Source organism: Nilaparvata lugens, chromosome 1, assembly GCF_014356525.2.
Source record: "Nilaparvata lugens isolate BPH chromosome 1, ASM1435652v1, whole genome shotgun sequence".
In the NCBI taxonomy this organism is placed as follows: domain Eukaryota; kingdom Metazoa; phylum Arthropoda; class Insecta; order Hemiptera; family Delphacidae; genus Nilaparvata; species Nilaparvata lugens.
In genome coordinates, this window is record NC_052504.1 from 54,176,684 (window position 1) to 54,192,425 (window position 15,742).

The following is a 15,742-nucleotide window of genomic DNA, read 5'->3' on the forward strand; positions in this document are numbered from 1 at the left end:
ATTTGTTAAACTATCTAAAGTTTTTTTAAACTATCTATGATTACGGTTCATTAGTACCGTAATATTGTAAATTAGGTACTCAAGTCTTAGCTAGTTATTTTTTAAAAAAATATCAAAATTTCTCCACATAACAGTAGCCTAATCACAACCAAGTTAATAATGTTCATGGGAACTCAAGAGCTACAACATGAAAAAACTCTTGGAATTTTCTTCTGGCTGCTCACCTTGTTGTAAATATTTGCAGAAACAATAGCCTAATCTTTTGAATATATGACAGCATTTAATTTGAATATCTCTATTAATAACTACTACAGGTAGTAGTATTAATAACTACTACAAGTGTTTATCATAATTTGATAAAACTTAATCTTTCAATCTGTAAATTTATTTAATTTAACAATACATTATTGGGCCAAACATTTAATATGTTGAAAATATATCTGAGCTTAGTTTATAATAATCAATGCAACTTGAAACAAGGATAAAATAAATCTCTGTAATCTATCTGCATTCTTGTGCTGGTCAGTTGGTCTTGGTTAGTTGGGAAAATTCTAGTCTGATTGATTCATTTAATCTTAATTTACCACTGTATATCGTTACTGGATCATTAAATACACTGTCAATTCTTACCGGTATTGCAAAAATTTTTATTTCAGTGCTGACGATTTCAATGATCCAATCCATCTTGAGAGAATATCCACCAGGAATACATTTACTGTTGGTGATCTTGGTGCTGTATCAAAAGATACACAGAGTAATGATTATACCTCAGACTTCTACAGGATAAATAAATGGTTAGTAGATAAATCAATATTTACTATGTGAAAATGTCTATATTTTTCCTGTTTCTCATCTTTCATATTATAAAATGAAAAATTAGTTCTATTTATAAGTTTGAAAATTCTGGTGGTTCGGAACCCACCTTGAGCAGTAGGTCCATTCACCTCTCAGATCATTCTTCTCATTACCCTTTTACAAGCCTGGATATCATGTTGGCATCATCCTCAGCAAAAAATAAATGTCCACCAAAAGGTTCTACAGAATCAATAGGCCTAGTGTTTTCTTTGTATTACTTCTCCTTTTATCTGTGATTGTGCAGACACTAGGTGCAGTGCAGTGCAGTGCTCCACGATAAACTCTCGTCTTTCCAATTCCAGTCTAACATGTTCACTCTCAATTCTATTATTAGGCCTACGTACACACAATCAATATGTTCTCTAGTAAATGTCCTATCTATCTCTATTCTATTTCAAGTTTAATTAATTTTTTATATGAAGGGTCATTATCGTAATAATTCTTCTTTTTTTCGTAAACAGACAAATCTGATACTCATTCCTTGCTATATTTCTACAATGTTTTAACATGTGTATTCAATTTTCGTCTTATTTCAATGAACTACGTTGATTAGTGTTGATGAACTACGTTAGTCTAGAACTACCGTTGTGCTTTTATGAACTATTGGCTAGCAAATAATGATTCCAAGGGCTCATTTATTTTAATGTTTGTAATGCCAGTAGGAAATATTCCATTACTATTGTTGTATTCTTCAACATTAATTTTCGAATGTCTGGAATTCATAAATAGATTTAAATGTCGTTGCTTTACACTGTTGATGAAAGCATTAATCTAATTTATCTCCTGTTCTTATTCCAGGTATAAAGCATGGCTTCCTGATAATGTTGTTGGTAGACATGACACCAAAACGACTTATCAAGTTGAGATTCGATATGCAAACAATACAAATGAAACATTCACTTTTCACGGACCGCCAGGTAAAATATCTCTAGTTTAGCTGCATGAACCATCAATTTTTTTAAGTAAGGATTTTCATATTTTTTGTTAAATCGTCATTAGTCGTTGTACATTATTAATTGTTTTACTGTCCACATTACTCTGTTTCTTGTGGTTGAGCAATAATAGGATTAATAAAAAAATGGGAAATGTTTTATTTTACTGTATGGGTAATGAGGCGGTTGATGTTGAAAGATAAGTGCACCTACAGCTTTAGGTGGGTTCTAAACCTCCGGGAGGAAACAATTTTTAGATTCATAAGTGCTATGTAGAGGAGTCGGCTCTACAAGTGGTCACCCTTCTAGAGTGTGCAGTTCCAAAACTATTATTTATGTTATTTATTTTCACTATTAGTTGAGTTTCAATGAATCTGTTTTGTTTGAAGCATAACTTCTAGTTGGTGGATTGGTAATACCTCTGTTGTTAATGCTCAATGAGCCTATGAAGATTGAGAAGATTCTATGCAGAATAAGTACACCAAACAAACTGACATTCATTGAGCTCTTGAAATCATTCAGTTTTTACCGACTCATAGATAAATTCTTGTAGACTCTCAACCAATTTTTTAAAATGTCTTGACAAAATAAGTGTTACTTTTGTAATTGTGTGTAATCAAAATAATTGTTGATTTTAGGTGCCGATGAAGTGCCAGGACCTGTTAAATGGACTCAGCCATACTTCGACTGTGGGAGATCCAATAAGTGGCTCGTATCAGCTGTTGCACCTGTTGCTGATATCTATCCCAGGCATACTGGTTTCAGACATATCGAATTTCCCACGTAAGTTCAAAGTAATATCTTATCTGGAGTGTTATGATTATGTTGGAAGTTATATATTCATCGTAGGCAATCATTAAGAAAATTTCATTTTATTTAATGGACCCTGTGATAATATTTATTGTATAATTCATGAGCTTTCGTTTCATAATATATTATTCAAATTGAAATTTATGTAGTTCCACCAAGAGGGTGCATAACACCTCAACTATTAGAATACGAATCCTATGTTTACAATTAATTAAACATTTAAATATTTCATTGATATTCTCCAAACTATTCTGGTATAGTACCTACATAAATATTCCTCTTATGTGTATTTTTTTTTTGAAGCAATGAATTTATTGTTTTCAGTATTTCACAAATTAATATTTATTATTCCAGGTACGCGGCAGTTACTGTTTTAGAAATGGATTTTGACAGAATTGATATCAATCAATGCCCTATAAGTAACGGTAATAATGGACCAAACAAGTTTGCTGATACAGCTCGTTGTAAACAGGAAACAACTGAGGTAAATTTTCTCTGTCAATTGTTATATTTTTTGTAACACTTTCAATGATCGTGGGTTTTCTTGATTCAAGTATCTTTCTTTAGAATTTTAATTATCAAATCTACAATATTTAGGTTTATCCACATAGACAATATTCCGATTGAAATAAATAAATAATATTCTCATGACAGTAATAAGTTTATTATTTATCCACATAGACATTATTTTTATTAAATTTAGATAAATTGACAACAAGTATTTTTACTATTTATTATTTCTTTAATTTGATTTTAATTATTGTCATTTTCATGTGATGTATCATTTCATTTGTTTCTTTCCAGTTTAACTGAATTTTCGAGATGTTTAATTGAAGTTTTACTATTTAACGGGTTAACCAAAACATTTTGTGTGTTAGCCTTTAGAAAGACCCATGAATTGGAATTCAAACTTGGTTTGAATTGTGTTAATTTTGGAAATCACAGTTGTTTGTTCATTTTCTTGAAACCCGTTCTCAATGAAGTGGTACAGTACTTTATTACTATTTTTGCATTTTGGATGTGTATAGTGTGAGCCGATTCATGGATGGGGCTTCAGAAGAGGAGGCTACCAATGCAGGTGCCGGCCCGGCTTCAGGCTGCCAACTGTCGTGAGGCGCCCGTTTTTGGGCGAAATTGTCGAAAGAGCAACGTCCGAGCAATACTATAATGGATTTGACTGCCTTAAAATCGGATGTGAGTCACAAATATTTGTTACTTCCATTCAAGTTGATCATACTGGCAGTTTCTTTCCTATTTTACTGAATGAGGAAAGGGTTCAAAAGCGAAGATGAAATCAGCTGGATAGAGCCCGCGAGATATACGGTAACATGAACCTTCGACTCCCACCACATGGGACTCAACTCTGATTTTTTTAGGGTGGGGGTAAGAGTTTGGCCAGTTCTCGGCAGCCGGTATCCTCACTTCCAACATTCTCTACACTGGCCGTATGCATGCAGAGTGAGAGGGGAAAGAGGCATTCTCATCCCTTCAAGGCCAATTACTCGGTAACCGTTTGAGGGGTTGAGGCTCATGTTATAACTCATGGCTTATGCTTCATGAAATAATTAAATATTCATTTAATGTATATTCGCACTTCACATTCCATTGCGTATTTGAAAAAAAACTGATAGCAAAGATAAGCTATAAGTTTTAATGATTCAGCTTAGTCAACTTGATAGTATCTATCTTGTAATCGACGTTTTCAAAGTGAGAAACTGTTCATGTGCTTGATTTTAAAAATAGAATGATTCATGAAAGATTAGGCTGTAATAACTCATTACATCCACAAATTAATTGGGGGTAGTTCATTCATAATTGAATACTTCGGATACCGTTGAAAATGAGCAAAAAATCACAGAAAAAGTCAGATAATTTACATAATATATCTTATACACTAATACATCTTTCCATTGAATATTGAATGTGTATTTAGATAAATAATGTTCATTCTATTTCAGGGATTCATAAAATACCCATAAAGTGGGAGACGGCACCTCCTTATATAAGAGAAAAGTACCTGGACAGATATTATGAATACCGAAATTTCTCCACTGGACCCGAATCTCTTCACGCAAGACATATGAATATTGACGAAGTCCTGAAATTTATTCATGGTGTAAATCATAACACATGCAAAAAGTAATGTATATTTATCTATTCAAGATAATCTAGGTTTTATGTTTCTTTTTATTAACTTGTATGGTTTCAAAAATTTCTAATGGCATTAGAACCATTCGTTAATCGTAAGAACACATTTTTTTTCAAATAACTGTCATAGGTCTCTTTAAAAATTATAAATCCGTTCATTCTGGGAACAAAACAAAAGAAAATATCATGATCATAAAAATATTTTTAATTAATTTAAAAAAATGTTATCTTAGGCTATATTCAGTCTCCATTGACAATAATAGATACTTCTATTGATGCTTTTAGATAAGGTGAATTAGGTAAAAAGGTGAAATATTTGAAAGTTTATGGCCAGTTATTCGTGAAATAAATAATAGAAATAGGAATTGTAAAAGGAATTTTCGCGCCAATTACCAATCACGAATCTTTGATTTAAATCAAACACATTTAATAAACTTATTTGAATTTGAGTGGTTGACTGAATGTCAAGCATAAATAAAATATTTTCAATTATTATATATTAATATTATTATAAAATATGTACATTTCATATTCTAGGTACAAACCGGATGACTTGACATTGCTTGGTGATATTTCTTTTGGCGCCGAAGAACAATTTGTCAATGAAGCTAAAATGGCTGTGCGTCTAGCCAATTTCTTGAGTGCCTTTTTACAGGTTAGTACCTATTCTACAAACATAACTCAAACTCTCTTGTCTTGAAAATCATTATCTGATTCATCGAATACGACTATAATCTTATCTATGTTTGAATTACTTTTATATTCATCAAATATATGCCAGTTCACAGCGCCTTCCTTATTTTAAATTACTGACCATCTATTTCAAAATCATATCCATCAGTTAGGACTAACTTTCATTTTAGAATAATTCTTCCATTTATTAAATATTCTACTTCAAATGTTGTAATTCATAAATTTTTTGCAGATTTCAGATCCGAAAGAGGTGTTTTCTGGAAAGCGACTGGCAGATCGGCCGATTTCCGAGGATCAGATGTTTGGGGAGACTTTGGCATTGGTGATGGGAGACAGCAAAATCTGGTCAGCCGGAACTTACTGGGAACGCAACAAGTTCACTAACCGCACCCTCTTTGCTCCCTACGCCTACAAAAAGGAACTCAATACTCGCAAATTCTTCTTGGAAGATGTTGCCAGGCTCAACTCCACAGGTACATAGTTTTGCCTCAGTCCCTGCATTCTTGTGTATATATATTGCGACTTCTTATTCTTGAGCCGAAGCTGCTCTCCCTTGAGTATTTTTGAAAGTGAGATAATCAAAACTATGAGTTATGTTTATTAATATCTTTCTTGACTACTTTTCTTAGATTATTTTATTATCCTCCTTGAATCACTTCATACTTGATACTTGAATAACTTGTGATAATTTTCTCCTTTTTGATTTATATATTTCTTCTTCCTCTTCTTAGATTGTACTAACATCCACCAGTTCAATTCTTGTTAATTCTTCAAAATATTTGTTTTTGTGATTATTTTATGGTAGAACCTTAGTGTGATCTGAACACATTGAACCAGATTGGAATGTATGATTCATCACTCTCAGTGAATGGACATACTGAATGAACAAACAAATTGCAAAGGGAGCAAACTTATGTCGCCAACCGATCGATAAGATCAGTAGATCATTACTGTTGAGAGCTCTTCAATATCAGTAAGTAAATGCATCAGATGGAATGATTCTAACTTGTTAAATAACCGGTTAAGCAATCTCAATAAGTGGTTTATGTAGATCCCTATTTTAATTCATTATTGTTTCTTTATTTCACAGAGGAACTCTATCTAAATAAGCCGTGGTTCCAGTTTCTGAAACAAAGATGGGCGGCCAACTTCGATTCCCTCGAAAAATTCTACTTGAAAATGAAAATTCGATCCAATGAAACAGGCGAACATACCAAGAAATACGAACACTACCCCAACTCATACAGGTAAGCCAAGAGCTTATGAAATTACCGGTACATGAAAAATGTTACTGAAAGTGCATAGTATGTTATACAATTCTAAATTTATAATGTCATGAAGAGATGTGTGTTTTGATCAATTGAATAACTGTTTTTCAGAGCGGCAAACATCGATCATGGCCATTGGACCAATCCGTACTTTGATTGCAATGGCAAGGTGAAGAAGTGGTTAATCACTTACGCGGCTCCATTCTTCGGTTGGGACAGCATCAGAGTTAAACTGGAATTCAAGTTAGTCATCTTATATATTTCAGTTTAAATATTACTTGGACCATGGATCTCAACCAATTCAATCGCTTGCAATTGAGACAGCTTATCAAATTGAGCATTTTATAAATCTGATTACAGAAACGCCATCTGTGGAATTCCATTGTCAATGAAGATGACATTTATTTATAATTTGAATTTTTTTATTGACAATAATTAGAAATCGATCCAATGAAACAGGAGAGTGGAGAGGTAAATTGATGAATTAAACTCATTTCAAGAGTATGCGATAAGAGTTCGCCGTTCCATCACTTGGAAAATCTATGATTCCGCCGCCCAAAAGGGTTTAATTATGATGAATTAGTGGATAGACAATATAGTGGAACGTTCTTTCTTATGAATAATAATCAACACAAATTCAAGCACAAATACCGGTAGCCTATCGTATATATTTTCTGAACCAACATTTGATGTTCAAGATCTACAAACTCGATTTCGATTGATTCATCATATTTTCTACTAGTGACATTTCTACTTATAAAACATGCTTATTCAATGTGAATGAGCAAGTTTAAGGAATTTGAGATGCGAGTCTTATTCCTATCAAAAAAGAGTAACACTTTTTCCATATTTTTACAGGGGAGTTGTTGCTGTTACAATGAATCTACTGCAGTTGGATATCAATCAATGTCCTGACAAATACTATGTCTCAAATGCTTTCAAAGATACTCATAAGTGTGATAGGAGAACATCATATGTAAGTATCATCCAAGTGACAAATATTTTGCAATTTTATTAGATCAATTTTGCATAATGATCAATTTAACGAAATACTTTTAGTGCACTATGAAGACTTCCGCTACTGCAAAACTGCAACTATCAATAACTTCTGTTCTCAATATTATTTGAAGTTGCGGAAGTCTTCAGATATTGATAGCAATCAAAGCACTGTTTTTCCGTTTAATAACAACATGAAATTAAGTTATTTCTAGACTCTGATGAATAAAAATATATTTTTTAAACATATTGAACTTGGCCTCATTACAATGGTATCAGTAGTTATTTTTGATGTTTGAGAAAATCCAATCAATATAATCTATATCTCAGTAGGTGTTGTGTTCTTGATGATGACATTCATATATTGTTTATCATACATATATTTTTCAATAGATCAGTTTTTGAACATTCCAACATAGCCCTTATTCATACTATAAAATGTTAGACAAGAAACATGCACGTTTTCGCATTCTCATAATATACACTTTCCACACATACTGAAAATTTACATCTAACGCGATAAATCTTAGTGGCCAAGAGATATCACGCAAAACTTTGGTACTAGTTTATCATTTTTCTATTTTTTTATTATAAAGGAGTAAGATGAAATCAGGAATTGACAATCATGCATTCTTGTAAAATTTCATTGTAATTGATTAGTTTTAGTAGTTGACATCATACATCTTTAATAAAATGAATTTCATACTATAGTAATTGATTAATTGCATGTCATAGAATGGAGAATCTGTTCATAAGTATCACTTCTACTTGACCAGCAAAGAATAAAGCAAATCTAGGGGAAATGTTGATTTTTTTAATTCTTGAAATTTCAATCAATTTAAAAAAATGTATTTTTACCAGTAATGAAATAATCTTACTACTATCATAAAATGTCAAATTCCATAACGCATATAATATTCATGTTAAATAAAATCAATTTAATTTTTGGGAAGATTCAAGAATTTAACTATTACTTATACTGCTACTTTCGTCGATTTTGATTTTTATAGAATGCATTTATTCTACTAATAATCGATATAATTGGCCTGAGTTTTACGCTTTTGTTTGAATTTAAACTTTTTAGTCATGCACTTATCAATTATCTAGCAAACATTGATTCCATAATAATCATAATCATCCCGAAATGCCTTTAAGGATAAGCTTACTACTCATGCATTTCAAGGAATTTAGAAGATTCAAGAGCATTTTTTCTTCAACCTGTTTTCAGGGGGACCAGGCTTTGGCTTTCTTACATTTTATATACATCTAATGTTTTGCAGTTATGTCGATAGTTTTCAAAGATTTTTGAGTTCCTTTCACATAAAGTTTTTCTTTTTAAGTATTAATACAAAACATTTTTGGATAGTTTACTTTGTGGTTGTTTGATAGCTGATTAGGTTCTGTAATTCCAGAAAACTTGGCGTTTTAAATTATTGACGTTTACACGCATTATTGAATATTTCCTATCATTTCATTTTTCAATTCTATAGTTTTATATTTTAAAATTATATTCATTTGATTTATGGAAAGATCAACTTTGGTTCTATTTTCAAAATACATCAAATTCCACTGTATTTAAGTACTATTTGAATGTATAATATATTTTTTAATCAAATATCATGTATCACATGACAACGACTAACCAAGTAGGGTTCAGTTTATTTGAATTTAGAACCAAAACTAGTTTCACTAAGTCCAGGTAATGCATTCTTGATTCAATTTGTTTATTGGGGGTGCTGACTAAATTTTGATTATTGCTTATTCAATTAGGAGTTAGGAAACTCAATTCACTTATTCAGATGTATTCACTCTCAGTAGTAAGAGGAAATTGATCTTTGAAAATCTGCTACCTGATTTGAATTAATACTATCTTGATTGATGAGAAGATTATATTTTATCCACTTCAAATTCATTTGCCTGATTTGAACTATACTATCTTGATTGATAAAGTTTTTGACTGATTTTTTTCAATATGGGATGATTAAATTTTTAATTCACTTCAAATTGATTTAATTATAATCACAGATCTTGTTGATATAGTTTGTTATTCTCTTGTATTAAGGGTAGTTTGGAAAATATTTATTTTGATCCTAACGTGTCCTTGTTGAGGATTTTTTAAATATTTCATTAGGCTAACGGTGATTATAACTTTGTTATCGAATCTATACACTTTTCTTCATTTCAATCTAGCCTTTAGTAATGGAGAATTTAATTTCATAATATAACTTCCTTATTCAGGTCTAGGTGTATCAGGTTGATGAAACTTTGCTCTGAATGTCTTAATTTTTGTCATTTTCTATAATTTACCTTAGTTACTGTAGTCTGCAATATCTGTGAGAAATCATTCATCTTTGAGATTTATTTGAAACTTCTGGGCACGATATGATAGGGTGTCTTATAATAAAAAATGAAAATAAGTAACACTTCCACTTACCTTATTTCTTACAAACTAATAAAATCCAATGCTATTGTTGTATGTAAACACTGTAAGAACACTTGATTATGGAACATATGAGCACACATACGAACTTTCAATGAACACTTTTCACACTGGTTTTATAACACTTTTGGCCATTTTGGTGTACTTTGAACTCATCTGTTACAACTTAGCTGTAAAAAAATACATATCATTATGAAGACTTGTACATCGCAGTAGCGTTTCTCAACGTATACATCAGTTACAGATTGAGATTATATCGGAAGATATAATGAGATGAAAATTTAGAAATTGAACCAATGTGTACCTTTTAAAATCCTTAGCAATTGGCATTGCCGGGTAGAAGAGTATTAAATCGTGTGCTGTATGAACGGCGGTGGTAGATGATTTCACAAAATAGTAGTGATAAAGTTGAGTGGTGACGATGTCGACCGTTGGTGGTTGGTGGTTGCGTTGAGAAACACTACTCGTGAATGGGTAGCATGCGAGTCTAACCTGTTGATGGCTAACCCATGGACCGGCGTCGGTTGCAGTGCGTACCGATCCTGGGCCGGGGATTTGAGATCGGGGGATACAAGTGCGAGTGTCTCCAAGGCTACGAGTATCCTTTTGAGGACCTCATCACATATTATGATGGACAGCTGGTCGAATCTGAATTCAGTAACGTGGTGGCGGAGAAACCCACTAGGTGAGTCCACGGCCACTGACTAATCGCCACAACTCTTTTCCTTTCTCCAATATCCTCCTTCTTCTTCTTCTTCTTCTTCTTATTTTCTCAACCAAACAGAAAAGCCGGACAGTTACTTCTTCTGTCTCTGTTGCTTCCCTTGTTCTTGTTCCCACCCTTCCCTAAAGAAGGAACCAGTTCTGCATGAAGAGCCAGTTGGAGGTTGGAGGCGAAGGAGCTCATCTCCTTCCCACACTGGTCCATCTCCATCTCCACCCAGAACCTGTTCTCTTTGCCCCCACCCTCCCCACTCCTCACCTTCAAAGGGTTGCTTCTTCCTTCTTCTCCACTCCTCCACCACTACATATAAGCTTGACCACATGATTTATGTGTGCAAAAGGAAAAATCCAACTAACCATACTGGACCCAACTACAGCAGGAAACACTCATTTCTCCTTCCTTACACTTCCCTTCTTTTTTCCTCATTTTTTTATTTCGTTCCGTTTCTTATGAACATTTCTTCTTACATCATACTGCTTTTCCTTTCAAATTTTTCTTCTATCTCTCATTTTTTTATTTTTTACTTATCATTAAAATGAATTTCAAATCTGTAGGCTATTTGTATGGAATTTAACTATTGTTGAAAAAATCATTGCACTGACGTCATTCTTTTTCTTGCCATATATTATTCCATTGTTTTTTGCATTGGTTCCTCTAGATGACATCATTTAAAGGCGGTTAAATTTTATCAGATTTACGTGTAACCTATAGTAACATTTCACCATTAAAATTGAAGTAAACATTCAATTTTTTTCAAATATGCTCAAGTTATTACTCTTGATTTTTCTGCACCATTTAATTTCTGTACATCCAATTCTCAAATAATTATGAATAGCTTGTATATCATTCTATACAATTTTTTGAATAAATTGTTAAGGCCCGGTTGCACAACAGCCAGTTAAATTTTAACCGTGATTAATTTCACGGGAACCAATCAGAGAAGGCGTTTTTGAATTTGAAAAGACGGCTTATCTGACATTACGATATATTTTAGTCTTATTGTCTACAGTTCGGTAGGCTATGTCGTGATGAGAATTTTTCAAAGAAATTTTTTTTAACACCTGTATTGAAGTCATGCTAAATTTTAACAATTCACGTCTAATATTATACGGAATGAGTTATTACAAATTCATTTGAATGCTTATGTAACCGAGTATGAATGACCATGGACCATGTTACAAAAAAGAAAGTCACATTCAAGTGAAATTCAAGAAAGAGGCTGCATACAGATTTGAAATTATCATTAACCAATACAAATGAATCCGAAACTGTATTTCTCATGAACATAATTATTTAAAATCCATAAAGCGAACCAGCTAGGTATTATAATACCTCATTGTATTGAGATTTCCTGAGCTTCGGGCTTTCTGAAAGTAGTGTTTGTATGTACAGTATTTTAGTTTGTCTGGAATTCTTTTACTGCTCACTTGAAGACTGCAAAACCATCTCAACCTTCCTTTGTGTCGTCTGCCTTTCAAACTATGTCTATGCTATGAAGTTGTTCTTTCTTTAGTTGTTAGTTAGCTACAAGCCTAGTAAGAATTAAAAAGTTAAGAATATATCCATCTATCTATTATATAAACTAAATTTCAATCCTATTGAATCAGGTTTTAACTCAGTAGTATCAGTCATTGAAACTATATTTGACAATTTTAGTGTAATACTAAACTTCTAGTAGATGTCTACTGCTTTAATGCTCAAACGTTATTACAAGTATTATTAAATTAAAACTAGTCAGCCAAATCAATTCTTAGTTTTTTCGTTCTTGAGATATTTTTCGACTAATTAGTAGTAAAAAGGATCATGCTGCATCTACTCGGTAATTACAGCCGAAAATAGATGATAAAAATAAGTTAACTTTAGAAAATTTAAAGAGTTATTTTTCTCAGTATTGTATGCCCTGATATTATTTGTCGTTGGTATGTGTAGATGGCATTACTATATCTTAGAAAATCTTCTTGATCCCATATTATTTTTTGAAGGTAGATCTATCAACACTGTAGGTGTAGGTAATTTATATAAATTAATATCGGTTTTAATAATATATTTCTTCTTAATGTCTAGGAAAAGTCTCATAATAAATAGAAGTGAAATAATTCATTAATTTGATTGGTAATATTATTAATAACTTGCAATTGATTGCAACTCCAGTCAGGCCAAGTGAGAATTAATTATTGTGTACTGCAGCATAGTAGGAGAGCGAAAAACTGTTAATACACGAAATTCAAACTTGAGATCTATACTTCTCATTCAATTTCAAACCCCCTAATCATTTAGACTCTAGATTGGGATTTTCATCCAACTAACTCAATCCAGAACAATCCAATTAACTCAATCCAAATCAAGTTATTTTGCAAATCTCAAGACAATGTTAGGTTGATCTTAACATTTAGTTTTGGGAATGAGAATGCTTGGGAGATAACATTGAAATAATACTTGAAATCAAATAATAAATATTATATAATACTAAATAATAATATAATATTAAATAATACTTGCAATTTGAATTGGTACGACGGATTTCAAGTATCACTCGCGATTTTCATAATAATCATTCTACAGAATGTTTTCTATAAATAAATCCTGCTCTTCCCAATTCTAGAAACTTCACCGCAAAGAGTTTTTGTAATCTGTTTTGAAATATTGAAATCAGTTCTATTCGACAGATAGTAAATTGAAGATTAGTTAGATAGTCTAATAGAAGATTAGATAGTTTAATTTAATCTGTTAATTTCTCGAACAAATTTTTAAACATATTCTTATCGGAAAAACCGGAAATTAATTTAGTTTTAGTAGTTTGTTTCACATTTTTTGATACTGGCAGAAATCAAGGATTGGAATAAATCCAAAAATTTGCGATCTTGCGCTCAAACTGTTCGTTCTATGGAAATCTTTTATCGCTGTTGTCACTCAAATAAATTCAATTTTGTATTTTTCAAGGAAATCAATATCTAAATTGAGGTTTCACATACGCTCAAAATCCAGTATTCAGATTTCAAAATTTTTTTGTTGCTAAGAATTTACTGGCCAACGCTGCAGTAGGCTACATTATTGTTCGCCACCATTATGACCTGAAAATCGGACATTTTCAAATAAGACTCAATTTACACTGGCCAAAAGATGTGTAAATAGAGGGTTGAAGAAAAATTAAACCAATAAATTTGCTATTAAATATGAATGTATTTGTTTTTTCTTCAATCACTACTGTTCTTGCTTATTATAAGACGCTTTGTATATTCCTATTCTACACGTTTTTGCTAATTAAGCTTTTTACTTTATTTTACTATACACTTTTATTTTTATTTAACAAGGAGTTTGAGATTTGAATGATATTTAAATATTATTACACTTACGCACTGATCAAATAATGATCAAGCTCCCTTAATGGATTGAATTAGAATTATATTTTACGATTCATTGAATCTAAACTGTAGCTGAAATTAAACCCTTATAAGATATCAAGTGTGAGTGTTGAAAATTGAAGATAATTACTATTGTAAATATTTTATCATTGAGCGCAAGTGTGTCTGCGAGAGTGTGCATGTATGTGTGTGTGTGTGTGAACTGCATGTGCTTCAGTTGTTGTTAATATTGTTGTCTGTATAAAAAGGATGAAAGAAAGAAGTCAACAGGTTGCATCTGTTTCACAACTTTGGTTCGTTGCTTCCTTCCTGTGGTGATCGTCCCCTCTCCTTTCATTATGTCCTTCTCTCTTCACCCCTTTCCTCGTCGGTCGCTTTCTCTCCTTTATTCTGTCTCGATCTAATGGCATCCCCCTCGCACACACTCACCCAGACCCTTGCTCTTTTAGTTGACCCTTCACCCTTCACCTTCAGCTCTTTCATCTACTATTACCAGAGGTTAAAAGTTCATGTAAACAATTTTAAACATATGCCTCTTCTATGCAAATAGATAAAATTCCTCCTTCCTCTCATCGCATTTCAATAGCCCATTCTTCTGATAGGTTTATGAATTCAATCGCTCCTTTTTGCTATTCTTGTTTAATTCTGTATTGTAAAAACGCAATGTTATCTGCTCTAACAAGATTGCTCCTCCGTTGATTCTTCCTCTAATTCCACATGAGTAATGAAGATTGTAACGAGCAACACTAATGATGCATTACTTTGAAAATATTATTGGATTCAAATTATATCTTAATATGCTACATTATAATGAACATTTTTTCTTGAAATTCCAGTATCAATAATTTCTACAATGAATTGAAGTATTTATAGATTTTCTACATCTTTTTGAAACAGATTCAATCAATTTTTAACAAAAGAATTGCAAGTTTGAGAATTAAAAAAAACTAATGATTTAAAAAATTAAAATTTCAACTTCCGCATTCAAACCTGACCAGTGGAGTGCATTTTGGATTACATTATTCCAAAAATCAAACTGATCAAAAATGAATACAAATAAAATATGCAGTAGTTTTATGAACAATTCACAAACAATCTTTACATCTACAGATTCGGCATACTAAAATAATTTGATGCTACACTTAAAAGTGAACTTGTAACTTGTTCTCCGACATCGAAATGATTGTAGATTGCTTATAATGATAAACATATTAAGTAAGATAATTACATTGACATAGGATGCAGAATGCATTTACGCACATTGACATAAGACTTATTATTTTTAGTGTATCAATTGAATTACAAATATAAACTTAGAGGAAAGGAACCCCATCTTCTAATCTCATTTTATTCCTCAGATAAAACTATAACATACTTCGTTATTGAATTTTTTTGAATGAATGCTGCACCAACAAATTTTATGAATATTGTGTAGCTATTTTTCTTACTTTGAATATCGCTTTAATTATTTTTTTTACTTCATTCCTCAAACTTGTATCTCCTTTTGATCCTAT

At 31.9% G+C, this 15,742-nt stretch overlaps 1 protein-coding gene across 1 annotated transcript in view; it reads left to right on the forward strand.

Moving 5' to 3' along the window:
* The window catches only part of LOC111043407, a 36,179-nt gene that overhangs the window by 804 nt on the left and 19,633 nt on the right, over window positions 1-15,742 (forward strand). The window contains exons 2-13 of the mRNA XM_022328355.2: window positions 657-794; window positions 1,654-1,772; window positions 2,426-2,570; window positions 2,952-3,081; window positions 3,626-3,791; window positions 4,556-4,736; window positions 5,283-5,400; window positions 5,671-5,911; window positions 6,529-6,685; window positions 6,818-6,949; window positions 7,565-7,682; window positions 10,673-10,827. Coding sequence (XP_022184047.1) covers window positions 657-794; window positions 1,654-1,772; window positions 2,426-2,570; window positions 2,952-3,081; window positions 3,626-3,791; window positions 4,556-4,736; window positions 5,283-5,400; window positions 5,671-5,911; window positions 6,529-6,685; window positions 6,818-6,949; window positions 7,565-7,682; window positions 10,673-10,827 — 1,800 coding nt within the window. The remainder of the gene's footprint in view (window positions 1-656; window positions 795-1,653; window positions 1,773-2,425; window positions 2,571-2,951; window positions 3,082-3,625; window positions 3,792-4,555; window positions 4,737-5,282; window positions 5,401-5,670; window positions 5,912-6,528; window positions 6,686-6,817; window positions 6,950-7,564; window positions 7,683-10,672; window positions 10,828-15,742) is intronic.